The sequence below is a fragment of the Neolamprologus multifasciatus genome, chromosome 15, assembly GCF_963576455.1.
Source record: "Neolamprologus multifasciatus chromosome 15, fNeoMul1.2, whole genome shotgun sequence".
NCBI classification, from domain to species: Eukaryota; Metazoa; Chordata; class Actinopteri; order Cichliformes; family Cichlidae; genus Neolamprologus; species Neolamprologus multifasciatus.
Window position 1 is genome coordinate 35,629,692 of NC_140453.1, and position 21,381 is coordinate 35,651,072.

A 21,381-nucleotide genomic window follows, 5' to 3' on the forward strand; every position below is an offset into this window, starting at 1 on the left:
TAGCGTACTGTGAGCGACTAAAGCAAGAGACTTTTCTAAGAACTCCAAGTTGATGTTTAGCGCCCCGTAAGAACATCTCAGTGCGTTAAAGCAGGAGACGTTTGTTACGGATTAGTAGAATCGGTGTTTCATCCGTTTTAGTTATTAGGAAAAAAAGTGGCGGTGTGTGATCCGTCCTCCGTGCGTTAAAGCAGGAAACGTGTGTTACTATTAGTTAGAAAGAGGGGTTTAAGGCCTCGTCGCCAGCTGAGAGCTGTGTGTGTCACGGGTTTGGTTACCCCACCTAGTCTCGGACGCGGGGCTAGGACCTGTGAGGGCAGGAGATCCAGGGTGGTGACCTGGGGATTCGTGGCTCCTTAAATAACTAAGTCGGGGAGAGGTCCCTGTCACAGTCTGAAGTATGCATAAAAGCAGGATCGGTTGCTTTCGCCGGTTAGATTCCGAGCTGAGTTGAACCAGTGCCTGATGCAGAAAGAGGACGGTGTAGTGTGTGTGAAAGCGCCGTTAGAGTCGGCGTCTCGTCTGAAGTACGGGAGTCAATTAAAGTAACAAAAAGAATTTGTGTCTAAAAGTGTGTGTTTGTGGTGTGTAGAAATTGCGGCAGGAGGCCGTGTCGCGAATTGTTGCAAACTGTGAAGTCAATTGGGGGGTTTAATTTGGTTTTATTTTTTATGGGGAAGAGAAACTGCGGTATCCAGTCCGTGGCGCAGTTTGAATAATTCGTGAGGCAAATGTGGCGCGATCTGAAGATCGTGAGCCTAATTGTCCTAGTTAGGTTGAGGTGTATAAGAGCGGACGGCACCCGCTCTTTGTTCTGATTAGGGCGTTGTCCTGAATCAGCAGAAGTGTTTCGCAGAAAGTTTGTATGGGGCTGCAAGAAGTATGAAGTGTTTTTGAGCCAGCCTCGAGGGGCGGGTTCACAGGTGGAACGGACGAGGAGTAAAATGTGCGTGTGTGTGAGAGAGAAAGAAAAGGTGGGGGTGAGTGACCAGCCTGTGTGTGTGTGTGAATTCCTTGATGACAAATAGGGAGACAAAGTAGATTAGTTGATTTTCTGTGAAATAATAATAGTCAAGAAATTGTAGTGATCAAATAGGAGAAACTGAACTAAAGTAAATAAAGCAAATTAAAAAGTGGATTAGTGTTAAGGTAATGATAAATAAATTGATAAAACTAATAGTGACATTTAAAGGTGATCAAGTATTGAAGGATGAATGGAGAATTTGATTGTGGACTGTATGAGAGCTGTTGGGGTGAAAGGAAAATGAGGTTGGAGGAGTGAGTTAACAGGTTAATGTGTGGGTGTAAAACAATGAGGTAAAAAAAAAAAAAAAAAGAGAAAGAAAATGATAAAAACAAAGAAAATAAAAAGTGTGGAAGTGTGAGTGGGAAATTGTCTCCAACTGGGGGAAGCAGTGATGCTACGGGTCACCTTCTTCCCCTGCTGGACACAAAACACAAAACATAATTTGGAGTGTTGTGGATGAAAAGAATTAATAACAACATCAAAAAGATTTTTTGTGTTTGTGGTTAAGATCAAATAAAAATTTCATTTTTGGGGTTTGAAGTCAGTAGAGGTCAAAACAAAATAAGTAGAGATGTGTTGCTTTAGGAGTGATGAAAACATATGCAGTCACAGTGAATAATGACAGTCTCTCAGTCTGTCGATTACAGGTGGGGAACGGACCTGGATCAATTCTCCATGGGCAGCAGTCGGAAGAAAATTATAGGTTAAAATCATTAGAAAAATAAAATAAAATAGAAACACCCAGCCAGAATTTTTTGGCTGAATTGTTTTGCAGCTTCCCGTCCTCATCCTGAACAAGCAAGCTCCAAGGAAGCTAATCTCTCCCTGAAGACACCGAGTGCAGTTACAGAAGCACGAGCATGAACATCAACAGTGGACAGAAGTCCAAGAGACAATACCAGAGTTCTGAGCAGAGAGGTCCAGCAGCACTGTGGGCAAACGACATCAGAAAGAGAAGATCCACCATCTAGATTGGATGGATGGATGGAGATGCGTTTCCAGCAAGCTGCAACCTCACTGTGTGTGAAGGACCTTTGACAAGACTGTCAGAGTTTGACATTTGCCATGTTTGGAGCGAGATGGCAATGAAAGAGACAGTGGGACAAAGAGATACACGGGACAAAGCTGAAGAAAACTGACTGCCATTGGACAGAAAAGTGGGAGAGAAGAACGGAGAGAAAGGAGCAGAAGAGGACTGAGGCTGCTGTTGTAGTTTGGGGAATCAAATTGGGTTAAGGAATCCAGGGGGGACAAACGACTGCCTGGAAGTGGAGGATTGACACAGCGTCCAGACCACCACAAAAGGGGGAGGAAGACAAGCACTGAGGTATGCAAGAGTACTGTTAGAAAAAATGGAAAGGTGACACCACACATGCACATGATATGCACTAGAGATAACACAAAATCATACACAAAGTGGCACACATCCAAAGAGGGTATTTGTAGAAGGGGTTAACAACACACAGTGTGGTTGCCTATGGTAACCTGCAAGTATTTGGGGTTTAGCTGTGCCTGACTATGACAGAGTTTTTCATTTAGATGTTTCTGAAACAAAATTTGGAGTGAACAGAGTTTTGTTTCAGAAAAAAGGGGGAAGGTACATAAAAGGATACATAGAAATAGAAAATGTATTAACCCGACTAACACACACACACACACACGTAATGAAACTCATTAGGATCAAACACAATTTTAAGTAGGCAATACTGTTACCATCATCCTGTCTGGTTTATTGAGTGGGTTGAGAACTGATACATAGACGACTGAATCAGTATTATTTTGGGGAAGATTATAGCAGGGGTGAACAGAATCCTGCAGACAGAGTTTAAATGAGTGAAACTAGCAGATTTTTTGTTTTTGTTTTGTTTTGTTTTTGTTTCTGAACTATGGGGAAAGTTTTACCATGGCACCAAGTTTTAGATTTGGTGTTTTCTCACCTATAAGAGAAAGAATATTCTGTGACAAGTCCTAAGACAAGGCTTCTGTATTTTTATTTACTTTTGTTTTTCAGTTTTATCTGTTATTTTTCATTTTATTTTTATTTTTGAACAGTGCACTGATTTCTGTTTGTGAATTTCTTTTCTTTAAGCAGATCTGCACGTCGGGAATTAAAAGCGCTACACGTCATCGAGAAAATTGTTGCAAGTGAGTTTCTCCATATTAAAATGGGCTCAGGAGAAAGCCACTTATTTGGGACAATTAGAAAATGAGAGTCCCTGCCTAAAAAGGATTCAGCGAGGTAATCCGACCTAAAGTTCTTCTTTTTTCTTTTTGAAATGACGTCATTTTGCTGAGGGTGGAAATCAAATGCGGCGATGGTTTCCACTATCAGCAAAGAAAGAAAGAATGGATGAAGGAATGAATGGAAATAAAACAAACTGACTGACTGGTAAAAGCTGACAAGACTTGACTACGACTCAAGGTTAACCTCCACCTAGACAGGACAAAAGGGTGGATGAATTTATGTGTTTCTTTTTACAGGAGCAGAAAGATGACAGCAACATCTGAGGTTGCGTGAGCTTTGGCCGTACTGATTTAACTTGTAAAGGCCACTTTCTGTGTTTGTGAATCTACCAGGGGTGTGTTATCCATGGGCTTGTGTTGCTCACAGAAGTTACTGTGAGAAAGTGTGTATACATCTGCGCAGCGCTAACATTTACATTCTCTTTTCTACAGCATTACAGTTCTTCATGTGATTTGATGATGTGATTTATAACAGAACAATTGGTTGATGTTTGTTTCTCTACTACAGGATTGATGATGCTGTTACACTGTGTTGTTGGGAAAATGTTGAAGGTTACTTTGACGATGTGAATAACGTGAGAAATTTCCTGTGGTGAAACCAGTGTCATTCCTTTTACAGCAGGCTTAAGTTTATGGCCTTTTACGGCACCTCTGGAACCTATCGACCTGAGCCTGACCACCAGGATTGTCTACGTGTGCTCCTAATGTTTGTTTTTCTTTAAGAGTGGATGTAGAGCATTCAGCAGAAAACAGACAAGTGACACGAGGAAACAAATAAGAGATGCAGTGTTTATGGAATAGTTGAATATGAGCTCATTAGCTGGCCACTACTGAGCTCATAGTGATAAAATGGGTGGAGTGACATTGTTTAAGGGAAGTCACAGATTAAATTGTGGAATAAATTGGGATGATTCATGATTTGGGACAAATTATGGTAATAATAGTGATTTAATGATTGGAGAAAACCTGCACATGATACTTGTCTTTTATGCTGAATACTTTATCACTCTTATGATCTACAGTTGGTTGCAAATGTGAAGTTTGATTTAACAGATTTGTCTTCCAGGACACAGGCTCCAGGTGGAGCTGGGAGTTAAATAAGCTGAACATGTAACTGCTGATTAATGTTTTTACACAGGGTTACAGGTTGGAGTATGGCTGCTCCAAGTGGGAAACCCTGAAGATTGTTTTAGAGAGAATGTGCAACATTCTTGTACATGTCTCATTGGGGAGTTGACACATGGTGGAAGCCATGTGGGGAGAGGAGTGTTATTTTTAATCTGTAGATGTCGTGAGGTACCATGACGAGAAGGAGTGGCTGAGAGGATCGTCCACAAGATGGAAGCTGGGGCCAGGAGAGAGGGTTCAGGAGAATCAGAGATCATCTTCAGCACAGCAGACATCACACAGAGAGCTGTGCTACTGAGCTTCCAGGAGATTGAGAGGAGACTTCCCACAGCAAGATTTTAAATAAAATGAGAGATTCATCGTTGACATTGAGGAAGACAACTAAGGTGTACGACGTGCTCTGCCTTAAATCTTCAGCAGCGTTGGACGTGACAACTCGAGGGATGGAGAGAGCGTGCCAAGCTCCAAAAGTGACAGCGCAGAGGAAATCCAGCGATGGAATTGTGTTTCTGTGTGAAGCACAAATACTAGGAGACTGGGAAATAGTTGACACCACTTTTCCCAAGGATGAAGATCACCTAAAGTGTGTCACTTTGCCATGCAGATTTGATGCTCTGCAGAGAAGCCTTCTGTGAGGGAGAGATGTAAACAGACGAACCTTTCATCTACATTTAATTCATGTCAACTTCTTTAGGCTAGTTGAGGGGGAATTGGAGAGAAACAGTAGTGTCAGGTGTGAATATTGTAATTGTAACTGTGATTTTTCTTAAAAGTGAATTGCCCAGAGACAGATCTGAGTCCACTCCAGGGATACCACCATCACAGGCCACGGTGAAGTGAACAAAACATAGTGAAACAGGTCAATCAGATGAGTGTTTTGATTATTATGGCGGTAGAGAGTTGGACTACGTTAAAGGGTCCACAATCTCGTATACATTTGATCTTTGTGCTGTCATTAAATGTAAGGGCTTGCTGAACAGTTGGGTCCAACATCTTTAATGGCAGTACAAAATCGGATGGCGTTAGATATGTTGTTGGGAGAAAAAGGGGGCGTCTGCGCAATGTTTGGGGATATGTATTGTACTTTTATTTCAAATAACACAGTCCCCCAATGGCTCTGTGACCCGAGCTCTGGAAGGCCTAAAGACGTTGTCCACCACAATGTATGAGCATTCAGGATTGGATAACCCGCTGGAAGCGTGGATGACCTCTGTCTTTGGGCAATGAAAAGGTTTCATTATGTCAATTATGGTTTCTTTGTTTGTTTTTATTGCAGTATCAGTGACATGTGGGTGTTGTGGTGTGCCTTGTATCAGATCCTTGTTCGTAAGACTCATCATGATGCCACTTTTGGGAAATGGGGAGTCACAGTATGAAAACATTATGGTGAAAGATTTAGTGTAGTTTTATCTGCCATAGGGCAGATAAAAAGGGGGATTTGTAGAAATGTTTAGCTTATTTTAGAGTTTAGAAATGTGTTAACATAGAATTATTGTAGAGACACTGACACTGCCCTCAATGTGATAAAGGCCTGACTGTCATGAACTTAGGAGCAGAGTATAGGAGACCCTCCCCAGTTGAACTGTGAAAGTAAAACAGAGAGGAGTTAATCCTGAGAGGAAATTCCCCAGAGAATGTTTGGGTGGGGGTCTCAACATTTGACCTGGATAACTGTGGTCTGGAAGGGAAATCAGTCACCTACACACACAGTGTTTTAACTGTCACGCACACTCACTTACGCGCACACACATACATACAGGTATGCGTACACAGTCACACACGAGCACTCACAAAGACACAGACACAGAGTTTGCAGCACACCGTAGGGGGGTTTTATGATGGGGACACCTCTATAAAGCTGGCTGTAACTAACAAAGGGGTGAAGATTTTGCAGAGGGACACACCGGCCTCGTCTTCCCTTCTAGAAGTGCATGCTTAAATGAAGATGAATAAAGATAAATAAAAGTTTTGTGAAAATGACTACTGAGTTCCGGTGCCGTCTCTGGAAGTTTCGACGAATAAAAGAACAGGGGTAAAACTGATTTCGTAACAACGTTCATCAAGAATCTAATATGGGCAACAAGGCAAAGCAAACGTAGCCTATGTTTTACCTGATGGGTACAACGTTGCTGTTGAGGGGTTGCTGCTGCTCCTGCTGCTGATAGTGCTGGAGGGCAGGGCTGTGTTGATCTGAGAATGTAGACATTAAAAAGTCCATAGGAGAGATGGTAGCTGATTAAACAAGTGTCATGAGATAATAACAAAATGCAAAGATTGGTGACAGCGCTTGGAACCATAAGGCAACAAAAAACTGAGAAATAATTTAGGCTCTGCCTGTGAATTACTCTTTGCTTCTCTTCTTCCTTCCATCCCATCATTTCATATATCACTCTCCACTTGCTGTCTATCTGAGAACAAGGCACAACTTGCTATTGCAATAAACTATAATTTAATTATCAACACCTAACAACTCTTGCACTTAATCTATAATAAAATGACAACAGAAAAATGTTATAGCACTGCCTTTAGTAGCCTCACACAGCTTCTACTGTTTCTCCCTCATGTCCTTACCAGGCATGTCTGGACAATGTTATATCATGAGTAATAATTTAAAAAAATCCATATACATAAAACACACACATGCACGCACACACAGTGACATTTTAGACCTTCTTCAGAATACTGGATATACTGTGGGCATCACGGCGCTGATCCAGAATCCTTACATTATTATTTATTACTAGAGCTACAATAATAAAGCAATGAGGAGGGGGAAGTAATAAATATGAAATAATGTATTTATGATGATTCCATTTGTTTCACTATCCACTCTGTGCAGGGGCAAAGCTTATGACATTTTTAAACTGTAGAGATACAATAATTTTACTGCTGTAAAATCCAAATTTTGTCTTATTTAAAATATAAATCTAATATAATCTGCTTCTTAATGTATGTTCTTTAAAATACAGCGTGTGTTTTTAATATATTATAATTATAATAATGCATAATTATGTGGACATGCATATTAGATCGTTTTTTAGTGAAATATAATCCCTCCAGAAAGGCAGGAAAAGCCCGGAAACTTACTTTAAAACTAAATATGTTCTAAATACTTTAAAAACTAAATATGTTCCCTAAAACGGTGGACAGAGCTGCAGACCCATGACAGCCTTACACAGGTAGCCAGCAGCTATGACCAGCACTACTTGTGCAGTTAATAAAAGGACAGGTAATGTTTGTCGCGCTGTTGCACACACAGCACGCTCGTTTGTTTCAGTTCGTCAGTTGCAACAAGACACCTTACCAACGTGTACGTAATAAGCTAATACTGTGTGCTGTAGACTACAGTGTACGCTGTACACCTACTTACTGGTTTTGTCGCATCAGTTTGTGTCTCTGAGTTAATTTGTGTTTCTCCTAAAGCTCCCGACCGCAAAAAATGCACGTGCTCTTTGTGAGCTCGTTCCCGGCTGGTAACCAGCGCGTTCTGCCGTCAAGGGCGATCATTGGTTAAATGTGATCATGTGACTGATGCAAGCCAGATCCTTTTATTTAGCAAAACTGTGATTAATAGTTAAATATTATTGTTGAGGGGCACAGACAGGACTCCGCACGCCCACACACATAAAAAAAAATAATAATAATTTTTAAAAAAAAAAGTAGCCTCAACAAAAGGGCACTTTAGGCACCCATCAGGAAAGGGGCGGGTGCTCAAGCCCCTCTAGCCCCCCCCTCTGCACGTGCCTGCTTACAGCTACTTCCTGCAGCTGATATAAGATGCTGTAAATTGAACACAGCTTAAACCATCTGTTTGTTGAAAAATAGTAATGGATCGCATTTTCTTGTTTGTAACTGTAACGGCGTTGTAACGATAGGAATAGTAATTAGTTAGATTACTCGTTACTGAAAAAAGTAACGCCGTTACTTGTAACGCCGTTATTCCCATAACTGGTTATCCATGAGCTGCACTTCTTTGAGAAAGTTTCCTGCTGTGTTTCCTGTCTGTGGACAAACACGAGTGTTTCAGGACTTGGTTCCTTTGACCTGTCCATACAGGACATCACGCTGTCTTTTCTCTTTAATGCAGCTCCAGGTCCTTCCACGTGCTGCTCTGTGTTTGTGCAGTTTGTAGTCTGTCCTGGGAAACGTAGCACACATGGTGTTCTTCTGGTGTTTCCTCCTTTCACTGAGTGTGAAACACTGACGCTGTGCTGTTGTTCACAGAGGGAGCTGATTCTAGCTGCAGCTGGACTCTGTCATCTAACTGAATGTGTTGGTGCTGATCACGAGGCTCTGAGGGGGGAACAGCAGGAGGACTCTGGATACTGACGTCAGTGTATCTGTGGAAGCTCACACAGCGTGTCTCTGTCATTCAATATTGTGCTATACATTGTATCTATCCAAAGATGAATAGACTGTGTATTCACTGGTCTCTGTGCTGCTGACTGCTTTGCTGCAGGTCTGATGTCATCATCACTCCCTCCTCCACCCTCAGCAGTCCCAGCATGCTGCTGTGGTGCACACAGGACCCCACCCTCACTCTACACCTGAGCCATAGACCACACCCTCCACCTCAATATACGCCACAGTTTTCTCTGGTATGGAAATGAGATCAGGAGGAAATCATTATTATTATTATTATTTAATAAATGCTCACATTAATTTGGGCTTATTTGTTTCCATATTAGAAATATTAGTTGAGTGTTTTTAGTATAAAATGGTGAAGGTCCCTCCTTTTGCTCCTCCCCTCACCTGTGGATGGACGGTGCTGTTACCATGGTGACAGCTGTGAGCTTGGATGTGTTTCTGTCCTGCCTGGTTATCACTGAAGTAATCTTTACTTTCACATTTATTACAGGTAATAACTCTGATTTTTCTGTGTATTATGAACTAAATGTATCCTGATACACACAGAGATGGATGAACAGAGGTCACATGATGAAAGAAAAAACATGGAGTCTTTGATTTATTTAGATATTTATTGATGAATGCAAACAAACCCTGACACTGAACCATCATCGAGCTTTCACAGAACAAACCTGATCACATGACCTGCTAACACAGACCCAAACAGTGAAAAGCTCCATGGCAACAACAACAAACAGCCTCACATATGTTAACAAAGGCCGTTAGAAGCACAGTCTTTCTCCTGTTTGTACACAGATCTCTGCACATTTTCATCACAGTTACTCACAGACATGCAGAGTGTGTGGATATCAAAGCTAAGTTTCCAACATGTTTGTAGTCTGTACTGGGACTCATGGAGCATCTCTCTATGAGCACTCAGTGCTTTAAACAGTGAGTCCCAGTTTAGCCAGCAGCCTTCACACCACACATCACACAGACATGGAAACTTCAAACCCTCAGACTGAAGACACTGGCAGTCTCTGGCACCAGCGACTGCGCTAACAAACATACAGCAAACAGTGATGGTTTGGTAGAGAAAGCTGGTTGGGTAAAACCAAGTAGGCAGCGGAGGAGGGGGGGTTACATTACTAGATGATTAAACATGAAACTATTTGGCTGATAATAATTGAAACGAGTAAAGAAAATCAACAAGTTATTTATACAAGATAATTCATAATTTTATAAACAAGAATGATTAACTTATATTGGCTGGATCTGATTATTGGGGGGTCATGACCCCCGTAACCCCCCTGGAAATTATGCGCCTGGTCCTGAGGTCAAATCCACCATCTTTGTTTCAGTGCTGAGCTTCATGTTCTCCCTCCCGTGTTTGTGTGCGTCCTCTCGGGTACTCCGGCTTCCTCCCACAGTCCAAACACATGCAGTTAGTGGGGTCAGGTTAACTGTGAGTGGTTGTGTCTCTCTGTGTTATTCCACCTTAATAAATGACTTCCTGTTAGCATTAAGTGCTTCTGTAGGACTGATTTTATTTTCATGGGTTGGATCATTTAAATGAAGCTGGACTCAGATGCTGTAAATAAGTTGATTGATCATTAATTAATAAAGCTGGTCAAATACATCACATGGACACATGTGATTGTGTATTGTAGTATTGATCCCAATGCTGGTATTAGTACTGGATCAATAACACTGGATGAATGCGTTCAGCATGGAGTCCCTGAGCTGTGTTACAGACAAACATGGAAAACTGAAAGGTCTGTGTCATTCAGTCTGTTACACTTCTAAACAACAGAGGCTGACCCAAGTGCCTCAGAGCCAGGCATGCTCACATCACAGCTCTCTAAATAAGCTAGTTTCAAAATAAGAGCTGAAAGCTGTGTTTGGTTGGGTTAGCTTATTATTGTGGAGACTAACATTCAGTGATCCTGTGTTCAGACTCATAATGATTACTCTCATAAATCCTGATCTTTGTATTTACTGTGTGTTGGATCAATAACTGAGATTCATCGTATCACACAGCTGTGCTGCTGCTGCTGGGAACTGTGATGTCAGCACATCTGGAACAATACGAGGTATCTGCTACCAGACTGAGCAGGACGTGAGACCTGTGGACTGTTTAAACCTGTCCCTCCACAGGTCACTCAGACCTGATCCACACCTCAGTGATATTCTCTGACTTCCTCAGTAGAGACAGAAACCATTCAGATCTGGGACGATCAGCTGACTGATGATGTCACACAGACTGTGTTTTTCAGGAACAGTGATTCTGATGTGAGCCTGCTAGTTGGCAGCAGACCTGATGAAACCACATGTTCACATCTCTGAGGACAGACTGGACTCTTTGACTGCACCTTGGTTATCCTCAGAGGTCTGTACAGGAGCATGTCCATCCCCCACTTAAGATCTCAGTCACTGTGAAACACAGAAACCTGCTTGTGTAGCCTCTGCCTCACATGTAGATACAGCTACAGGTTTCTCTGTCAGGCAGACTGAAACAGTGTCCTGATGCTGCATCATTCAGCTCTGTGCCCCAGTCAGCATCACTGTGAGCTACCAGTGTCAGTGTTTCTGCCCTTTTCCTGTAACACTACACTCAGCACAGGCTCAGCTGGTATCCAGTGTTGGACTTTGGCTTCAGCTGCTGTAATAGATCCTCTAACATAGATCAGCTCTGCTACATGTTGTTAGATAAGTGCAGCTGCCTGTCATGTCCTGATGTTTCTCTGGGTCAGCAGGTTCTCCATCAGAGGTTCACATGGAGCTGATCCAGTATCTCCAGTAACTGTGTTATGTGCCTCACTGGTTCATCCTTCTGTCTGTGTGACGTCAGTCAGGTATTGAAGTTAAACTCTGTAATCTTCACTGTGTCACAGAGTTCAGTGAGTCTCGTTATTCACAGTATCAATCAGATCATTAGAGAACAGCTGATCAGCAATCAGTGGTGCCAACAGCACCTCCTGTGGTGAGAGGATGCAATAATGCAATGTAGGATTTTTACACTGAACACTTCCAGTCATGGAAATTGTCTGTTGGATCTGTTTGACGTTGCTTTCTTGGTTAGAGTTCCTCACAAATGTCCAGATTATTCTTCTAATGAGGCCATCGACCATGTTTTCAGTTCTTTGGAAGAAAACATCGCCCTTTGCCATCGTTACTTTTCTTTTACTTCTTCAAATGCAGCTGAACTCCAGCTGGTATTTTATTGGACTTTGCAGCTGTTTATGGTCATCAGTTCATTCCTGCAAACCTATGAACCTGAACAACAATGATGCTGCATTGCAGGCTGATTCCAAAAGGTTGATTCTGTTCATCTGGACGTTTTCAGAAACGTTTGCTCACTGATCAGGTGACTTCTTCAGTCTCAGCTGACTGCAGCTTTACAACCTTACAAACAGCACATTTGCACAATGACTGAAACCAGCAGCAGCGGCACCTGATATATATGATACTAATATAATACATATACATATATAATCCATACTAATGATGAAGGAACTGAGCTCACAGTCCATTGTTCATTCAGTGAACTACTCAGTTTATTTTGGGCCTCAGAAATGCTCACTCTGTTTGTACATCACTTATTGTCAGCAATAGACTCATTCTGCTGTGTGGACAGGAACACATGTGACATCACTTCCTGTTTGTTTGTGACTGAAGAGGAAGAAGTTTACAAGGAATCATTTAGAAGAGTTTCAAACATCAACTGATTGAATCCATGAATCTGAAAACGTGTTTGTGAGTGAAAGAGACAGACATGTACAGACTGAACTATCTGTTCAACAGTCAGAGTGTTTCTCTAACAGGAGACACTCTTTACACTCCACTCAGCACAGGGACACTGAGGAACCAGGAGACCAGAACCCAAACCCAGGATAAAGAGTTTGAGTGAATGTGGTGTTGAAGGTGTGGAGGTGGATCAGAGTGTCAGAGGAGACTCTGTAGAAGGACAGAGTACCAGCAGGACAGTCCACATACACTGCTACTTTGTTAGAGACAGAGGAGGAGGAGGAGGAGGAGATGGATGTTTTTATCTTATTGTGCCTGACAAACTGAGGACCATCATCAGAGCAGTCCAGACTCCAGGACTGATCATTGTTTCCAAACCAACCGTCTCCTTTCCTTCTGATGCTTCTGTAACTCACTGATATAAGAACGTCTCCTCTCCACTCGACCTCCCAGTAACAGCGACCAGTCAGACCATTTCTACACAGCAGCTGCTCCCAAACATCAAATCTGTCTGGATGATCGGGATATGACTGAACCTCCTCCACGCGTGTCACTTTTCTGTTGTTGTCAGACAGTTGGAGCTTTGTGTTCACTGTGTTTGTGTCGATTGTGAGTTGACAGGAATCTGATGGAGAGAACAAACACAATCCAGCTGCAGTTATTGATCCGTCATCTGTTCATTGATTGACACTTTGATGATGACTCCTGACATCAGAATGATGAAGATGGTTGAATGTGTGCTGCTTTGTTTTCATGAATTCCATTAAAAACACACTTACACTTCCTCAGACCTGGTCTCAACCATCGGACTCCAGCAGGCTCCACCCTGAAAGGAGGAGGGGGGGTCAAAGCAGCACAGTCAGCATGCACACATGGACATTACATGGCTCTCATACACACACTGTTACACACTGAGCTCAAAGCTCGGCTCCACTGTTTTATTCAAAGAAATCTACATTTATTTACAATCAGCACATTTAAAAACAGGTTGAGCCAAAGTGCTGCACATAGTAGAGATAAAATAGGAAACATACACAGTAATTACTATAAAGACTCGTCAGAATTGAAAGCTACAGAGTACAAATGTGTTTCCAACCGGGTTTTAAAAATGTCGCGTGTTGGTGAAGACCTGATGTGAAGGCCGACTGTTCCAGAGTTTGGCTGCAGCAATCGATAAAGCTTACCTCTGTTTTTACGTCTAGTTCTGGGGAAAGTCAGAAGCTACTTATCTGCAGACCTGAGGGCTCGACTTGGATTATTTTTGTTAAAGAGAGATAAGATGGAGCTAATCCATTGAGAGATTTAAAGACAAACAACAAGATCTGTAAGTGGATTCTACAACGTACTGGTAACCAGTGGAAAAAGCTGGAAAAAGCTGGTGATGGGTGTTTAGCACAAAGCCACTGCTGGAACCAGACAATTCTACTACAACAGCAAAAAGCACCAAGCAGAGCTCTTCGATCCCATGCACGAGATCAAACTATGATCTCGAGATCATAGTTTGAGAGAGAACTGTGACAGCGCCGTGGCTTCGCTTGACCTCTCACTCTCGTCTGCTCCCTCGTACACTGCTCTTTATTGAGGTTACATAAATATGCATAGGTTCATTAACATATGACATCTTACACAGGTATGAACACAGAGTACCAGTCTGTGCATAGTGTAGGTATGTGTGTGTGTGTTCCAGATGTGACCCTGTGACCTCAAAGCTGGTGCTAAGAGTCCAGTGGTCCCCCTAACAAAGGGTTCTTATACTTAACTAGATACAGAGTAGGTGTCCTCCTATACCATAAATCAGTAAGAGAAGGTACGACCTCTCTCATGGCCCCAAGCTGTGTGTACATGCCAGAGCACTCTGGACACACAGTTTTTACAGACTACTAAGGATCAAACCTCTATCATTATGCAATCAATTATAAAACTCTAAGCATATATGAGTAAATATTTTCAAGCATAAATGACAATCAACAATATAAACCTTAAAGCTGGTTTTAATAACAGAATTTATTTGATTCTCAAATAAGAAAGAGCTATTGAGAAACACTCCTAAATCTTTAGTTCTGAACTTTTCCAGTGGGCCAAGGTCAACATTATCAGATACTGCTAACTCTTTTCACTTGCATTATAACAATGTGAGCAGCTAGTGCTATGTAGGCTGATCTTAGCATGCTTAGCATTAAGCAATGCTAATTTGATGTGAATTAGCATTATGCGCTAATGCTAACACTGTTTTCCCTTACTTATTAACAATGTGAGTAGCTAATGCTAACACTATTTCCGTTTGCTTTATAAAAATGTGAACGGCTAATGATAACACTCTTTTCCCCTGTGTCGCTACCCGATCCGTACTGGAAACCCGATCGGTACCCCGCATGCGCGAAAGGTGTCTACTTCCGGTCGTAGCGTTTTACGATAGTTATGGGTCAGAGTATCGGTTAAGATGTTAAGAATAATAAGTATATCTTAAAATGTTTGCAATAATGAAGCATTTCAGTAAAATGTAGACAAAAACGAAAAATAAAAAGATAGTTACGGATCGGGACTCCCCGATCCTTACTGCGCATGTGCAAAGTTGGACCGTACAAATCGGTTCTACCCGATCCGTACCGCGCATGTGCAGATGTTTTCTTCTTCTTCTGTTCGTTTAATGGCAGTTTACTCCCCAGTGTATGAGGATACTGCCACCTGCTGACCGAGCAAATGAACCCTATTGTAAACTGAATTGGCGTCATTACAAACGCGTGTTAAATTTGATTTAGTGATAGTCGAGTGTGTTTATGCTTGTCTGTGTGGAGAGGATTGACTGGAATAGTGATGATGATGTCCCCTATCACTGTCAATTGTCAGTAAACACTTAATCTGGCTGATGAATCTTCACGTGACACATTGCTAAATCAATATTATTAAGTCTGTAATAAGGCGCCATTCTTCTTATTTTACGGCGCTGTTGTTCAATCGGGGAACGCTCTCTGTTGAGGAGAAAAGCATGAATTTGTTTGTATACGGATTATCCATTGTCCATAACAACCGTATCATTCAAATATATTGAATGTCGCAATGTTGGCAAAGAGAGGAAGTGACGTAAGATTTGCGCATGCGGGGTACGGATCGGGTTTCCAGTACAGATCGGGTAGTGACACCGAGCATTACAACAATCTGAGCTGCTATGGCTAAGTAGGTCGCCATTAGCACCTATGTCTAATTTAAGGCAAAAACGCATTAGAACCTAATGCTCATATTGTTTTCCTTTGCTTTATAACAATGTGAGCAGCTACTGCTAAGTAGGCTACCGCAGTGTTGGGAAGGTTACTTTTAAAATGTATTCCAATACATGCCCCAAAATGTATTCTGTAATGCAGACGTTCCCAAAGTGTGGGGCCCGCCCCCTAAGGGGGGCGCAGAGCCATTGCAGGAGGGGCACGGCATGAAAAGGGAAAAAAAAAAACCCAAAACGCTTGGACACTGTTAGCACGGGCGCCCACACAAACGCAAAGCAGGAGATGAAGCATAGCTGAATATGTTTCCAAACCAACTTCATTCTAAGCCAAAGACTAGAAAATATGGTGAAGCAAATCTTCCCTTTGGTTTCACCTGCACAAGTGCCAAGGTAGGTCTCCCTGCAGAATTGGTTTTCCCTTTGTTGGGAGCAGCGCTGGGCTGTTTAAATCACGGACAAACAGTATCCCACATTCTTGATTTGTAGTTCACCAACACTTGTTGTAATGACTAACTACTCCTGACATTTTGGAGATGTTAGCTCTTTATACAGTAAAGTTACAGCGGGATACAAATAACATCAGGCTGATCCTGCCACGATTTGTTCCCCCGGTTCAAATCACGGACAAACAGCATCCTACAGTTATTTATGTTTTTGAACCCATTTTGCAGAGGGATTCGAAACACCGTTTACGTGTGGATGAAACAGCTGCGTTTTCAAAAATACCCGTGTAGGTGTGGACGTAGCGTAAAAGACTTAGTAGTTTATTTTTTTACTACCTGTAATTTATTGCAGATTACTTGTATTTGCTTAATTGTTTACTAAATGTTTGAGGTGTGAAATCAACCACAATGGAGCAAAATATGGGTGTGTGTGGTTGGAGGATGTGTTCGTGCGTGCGCGCGCGTGCGCACGAGGGGGGGGGGGCGCGAACATTTTTCTTGTAAAACAAGGGGGGCCCAGCAAAAAAGGTTTGGGAACCACTGCTGTAATGTATTCCGTTACGTTACTCAATGAGAGTAACGTATTCTGAATACTTTGGATTACTTAATATATTATCATGCTGTTTACAACTACATGAATGTACTATTGCTGTGATTTATTACTGTTAGTGAAGGTCCGTGGCTCCGAACCGTAGTAAAGGGACCTCTGGCTAATACGGTGGGTTCTGTGTCGGGCTCGTAGCCGAAAAACTAGCTTTACTTTGTTGTCTGGGTCAACTTTGCTAGTGAGAGACAGTGAGAGGCGTTGAAACTTATTGTTTTTGGAGGAAAACACGAACACGGTGTACAGTCGAGTCTTAATAGCTTACTTACAACTGGGCTCGTCAGGCACTCTTCTTGGCTGCAGTGGTTATTATTATATTTACATGCTTCCAGCTCCCGTTTTTACTCGATGACAGCTCGTACTTTTCCTTTTTCTCCCTCCCTCGCTCACAGACACATAACGGGTATGGCAGTCCATTCTCCCTGCAGCACAGACTACACTGCCTATGATGCTACATTCTTTAGAGCTATACCGGTAGCATTCTGCCTATTAGCTTAGCACAACAACAACAAAAAGGCCTGTCTCACCCAGGAAACATGCAGAGAGAGAGCGTCACCCTGTAACCATGGCAACCGTAACGCTGCCACCTGGAACAACAGAACGTAGCTGTCAAACAAAACCCAAACAGGCCTGACCCGCCGCAATATGAAACAGGGAAGTACCGCCGTGTAATCCATTTATTTCAACAAAGTAACTGTATTCTAAATACCACCTTTTTAAACTGTAACTGTAACGGAATACAGTTACTCATATTTTGTATTTTAAATACGTAACAGTGGTACATGTATTCCGTTACTCCCCAACACTGGGCTACCGTTATTACCTAATACTAATATGAGGTCAAAGCATTAGTAGCTAATGCTAATACCATATTTTCTTGCTTTATAACAATATCAGTAGCATTGTTATTAGAGACTAATGGCAACATGGCGCCTGTGTTCGGCTTGGCCGCTGTTGCTGCTCCGTGTTTTTGTCGACTGCTTCAGTATATTGTTTTTTATCTTGTCATCTCATCTGTGGTATATCATGAAGGTCTATTTGCTACTCGGATATACAGTTCACATACATTGTTGAGTATCAAAATATGTATGGAAAACACTTTTGACAGCTGACAGAGCTACCACCAGGCTTTCCCTCCGCCATTTGTCTGCCCTCCTCCCTCTCCCGACTACCGGTACCTGTTCTTAGCTCCAAACAATAACCCAGGAGCAAAAACACTTTTAAGGAGATCGTCTAGAAGGGGCTGTAGGTCTGGTGTCCAGGCTAAAAGGAAACGCGCCCGACAGAGGGGATTTCTTCCGCTCCATGGTAGAGAACGTCCCCGGTATTTGGTACCGGTTCCCCTCCAGGACGCTGATAAGGCCGATCAATTACCGCCTACCCGGCTTTTCATCGCGGGCGAACAGAACGATTACCTGGATCGGCGTCTTTTCTGGAGATGCGGGATGTTTTCACTTTGGCCTATCATTTTACAAGACCACAGTTCCACAGCTAGGGGAATCAGAAGACTACGTCCTCTTTCCAGGTGTCTGCTGTCAATTCCCCGTCAATCAGCTGTTGATGACGTCAGCCTGTCACCTCCGCTTCAGATCGCTCTCCTAAACGCTGGCACCATAGCCAACAAATCATTTGTACTGAATGACGTTTTTAGCAGTAATAGTCTGGACTTCATGTTTCTCATGGAATCTTGGCAGCGGGAGAATGAATTTATTTATTTAATGAGCTCTGCCCGGTCGGCTGTCGCTTCATCGGGACTGCGTTTGGACCGTCGTGGTGGTGGTCTGGTCACTGGTCACCGAGACAATTTCGCTTGCAGGGCTATGGACTCTGAGTTTTTCCCTTCCTTTGAGTCACAACTTCTTAAGGTTGGTTCTTCAGATATATTTTATCGTGTTTTAATTTACTGCCCTCCCGGCCCCGCTGGTGCTTTTATTCAAGATTTTACGTACGTTTTACCTTCCATTATTAAATTGGAGAAAGTCTTAATGATTGGGGATTTCAACCTCCATGTGGATGATCTTAGCTGTAGTATGGCCTCTGACTTTTTATCCATTACAGACTCTTTTAGTTTTATTCAGCATGTCTCTGGACCCACCCATGTTAAAAGCCACACCTTGGACCTTGTTTTTTCTCTTGGCTTAGACATAACTGATGTCTGTGTTAAGGACGTACAAGTGAGTGACTATTCCTGTGTTACTTTTAGTCTTAGCTTCCCTCTGTACGCACCACCTTCTAATCTCATGTTCCATAAGCGGTTCATAAATCAGGATGTTGCTGTCCAACATATTAGAAAACTTCAAAGCAACATCCTGCATCCATACACTGCTGCTACACAGTGTTTTAACAATCACTGCTTGGAGATTTTAAATTCAGTGGCACCTATGAAATCTGTCATTGCTGCCTCAAAAAGAGCTCATCCATGGATAAATATGATGTAAGGAATGTCAAAAAAATCTGTAGAAAAGTAGAACGCCTTTGGAAATCAACTAAACTCGAAAGTTCCACCTAAGAGAACTTTGGGTTTCCTTACATGAAACCATAAAAACAGCCAGATCAGGATATTTCTCTCATCAAGCAATAGAAATTCCAAGGTACTGTTTGACTCCATAAACTCTATTGTTTCACCCGTGGTCCAGACGGATCTGTGACCTCTATATCTGAGAGTGATGACTTTCTGAATTTCTTTGAGGAAAAAGTTGATCATGTCTGTATGAACGTTGGTTCTTCAATACCACCTTTTTGTGTCTCTGGGCCACTTCCCCCTCATTTACTGTCAGTGTTTAACCCAATGAACATACATGACCTTTCACTCCTGCTGGATAAAATGAAAATTACCACTTGTGAAAATGACATTATACCTGCTGGGCTGTTTAAAAATGCTCTCTCTGTCATTGGCCCCTCTATTGTAGAGATATGCAATGCCTCTCTTTTAACGGATGTGGTCCCTAGGTTCTACAAGCATGCTGTTGTTGAGCCCATATGGAAAAAGAGCAGTTTGGATCCAACTCAGCTTAAGAATTATAGGCCTATCTCTAAGCTTCCATTATTATCGAAAATTCTGGAAAAAGTTGTTGCAGATCAGCTTACCACTTTTTTAGAAAAACATGAAATTTATGACAAATTTCAGATGGGTTTCCGTAAAAGTCACTCAACAGAAACCGCATTACTTAAAGTCTCTAGTGACATTATGATGTCAGCTGACTCCGGAGCATCCTCAGTCATGGTTTTGCTGGACTTAACGTCTGCCTTTGACACCATTGACCATACCATCCTGATTAACCGGCTCCGGGACATAGTCGGTGTGTGTCCCGGACACACACCGACTATGTGTGTGTCCACTTCAAACCACTGGCTTTGAAGTGGTTTCAGTCATACCTCTCCAACAGATCTTTTAGTGTTTTTGCGAATCGGTTTATGTCACATTCTAAAGATCTGACATGTGGGGTACCGCAGGGTTCAGTTCTGGGTCCTATTCTTTTTCTTTTGTACATGTTACCTCTAGGACTTATAATTAGGGAGTTCCCTGAGGTGTCTTATCACTTCTATGCTGATGATATTCAGCTCTAGTGCTCTTTTAAGCTGATGGAAGTCCATAAACTGTCCTCTTTAATTAAATGTTTAGCTTCCATTGAACAGTGGCTTGGTGACAACTACTTACAGTTGAACTCTGAAAAGTAAGAAACATTAATTATTGCCCCCGACAACCAGATATCTCTAATCAAACAGCATCTTGGTTCTCTTGGCTCATCTCTTCACCCGAGCCTCAGGTACCTTGGTGTGATCTTTGATTCTGCCATGTCCTTAGAACAACACTCTCGCCAGTTATTAGGAACTGTCTTTTTCAGCTAAGAAACATCTCCAAACTGCGAACTTTGCTGTCTAAATCTGAGTTAGAAATGGATATTCATGCTTTTATTTCATCTCGCTTAGATTATTGTAACAGCCTTTTTCTTTGTTTGAGCAAAAGGAATCTTGACCGTCTCCAGTTAGTCCAGAATGCTGCTGCAAGGCTTTTAACAAAGACAAAAAAGAGAGCACATTACACCAGTGTTACGTTCATTATACTGGCTTCCAGTACATTTCAGAATTAATTTTAAAATCTTGGTACTGACTTTTAAAGCTTTGAATTGTGATGCCCCTGCCTACATTTCTTTTAGAACCCCACGCTCCCTCTCGCAGCCTGAGATCATCTAATCAAAGGCTGTTGGTAGTCCCGCAAACAGAGATTGGCTTTTAATTAGATTTGTGCTATATGTTTGATTATTAATGTATTTTATGTATTTCTGTTTTATATTACTGTGAAGCACTTTGTGTTTTTTAGCCGGTGAAAAGTGCTATATAAATAAATTGATTTGATTTGATTAACATTAATTAACTTCATTAGGCATTAAGAAGTCAATGCTAAATAGGCTACCATTAGTGGCTAATGCTAATTTTCGTAAATAAGCATTAGCTTAGGACTTAATGCTAATACCATATTCTCTTACAATGTGAGCAGCTAATTCTAGGTAGGTTGCCATCATTAGCTAATGTTAATTTGAAGTGAATTAGCATTATCTGCTAATGCTAACAACGTTTTTGCTAACTCTTTTCCCTTGCATTATAACAATATGAGCAGCTAATG

At 41.9% G+C, this 21,381-nt stretch overlaps 1 protein-coding gene across 8 annotated transcripts in view; it reads right to left on the reverse strand.

Moving 5' to 3' along the window:
• Positions 1-9,359: 9,359 nt before the first annotated feature.
• The window catches only part of LOC146502588 (NLR family CARD domain-containing protein 3-like), a 31,685-nt gene continuing 19,663 nt past the window's right edge, over positions 9,360-21,381 (reverse strand). For all 8 annotated transcript variants that reach the window (XM_085132939.1, XM_085132936.1, XM_085132942.1 and 5 more), the window contains 2 exons: positions 13,273-13,319; positions 9,360-13,118 (listed from right to left, as the gene is read on the reverse strand). In XM_085132939.1, coding sequence (XP_084989065.1) covers positions 12,592-13,118; positions 13,273-13,319 — 574 coding nt within the window. In that variant the 3' untranslated portion in view covers positions 9,360-12,591. The remainder of the gene's footprint in view (positions 13,119-13,272; positions 13,320-21,381) is intronic.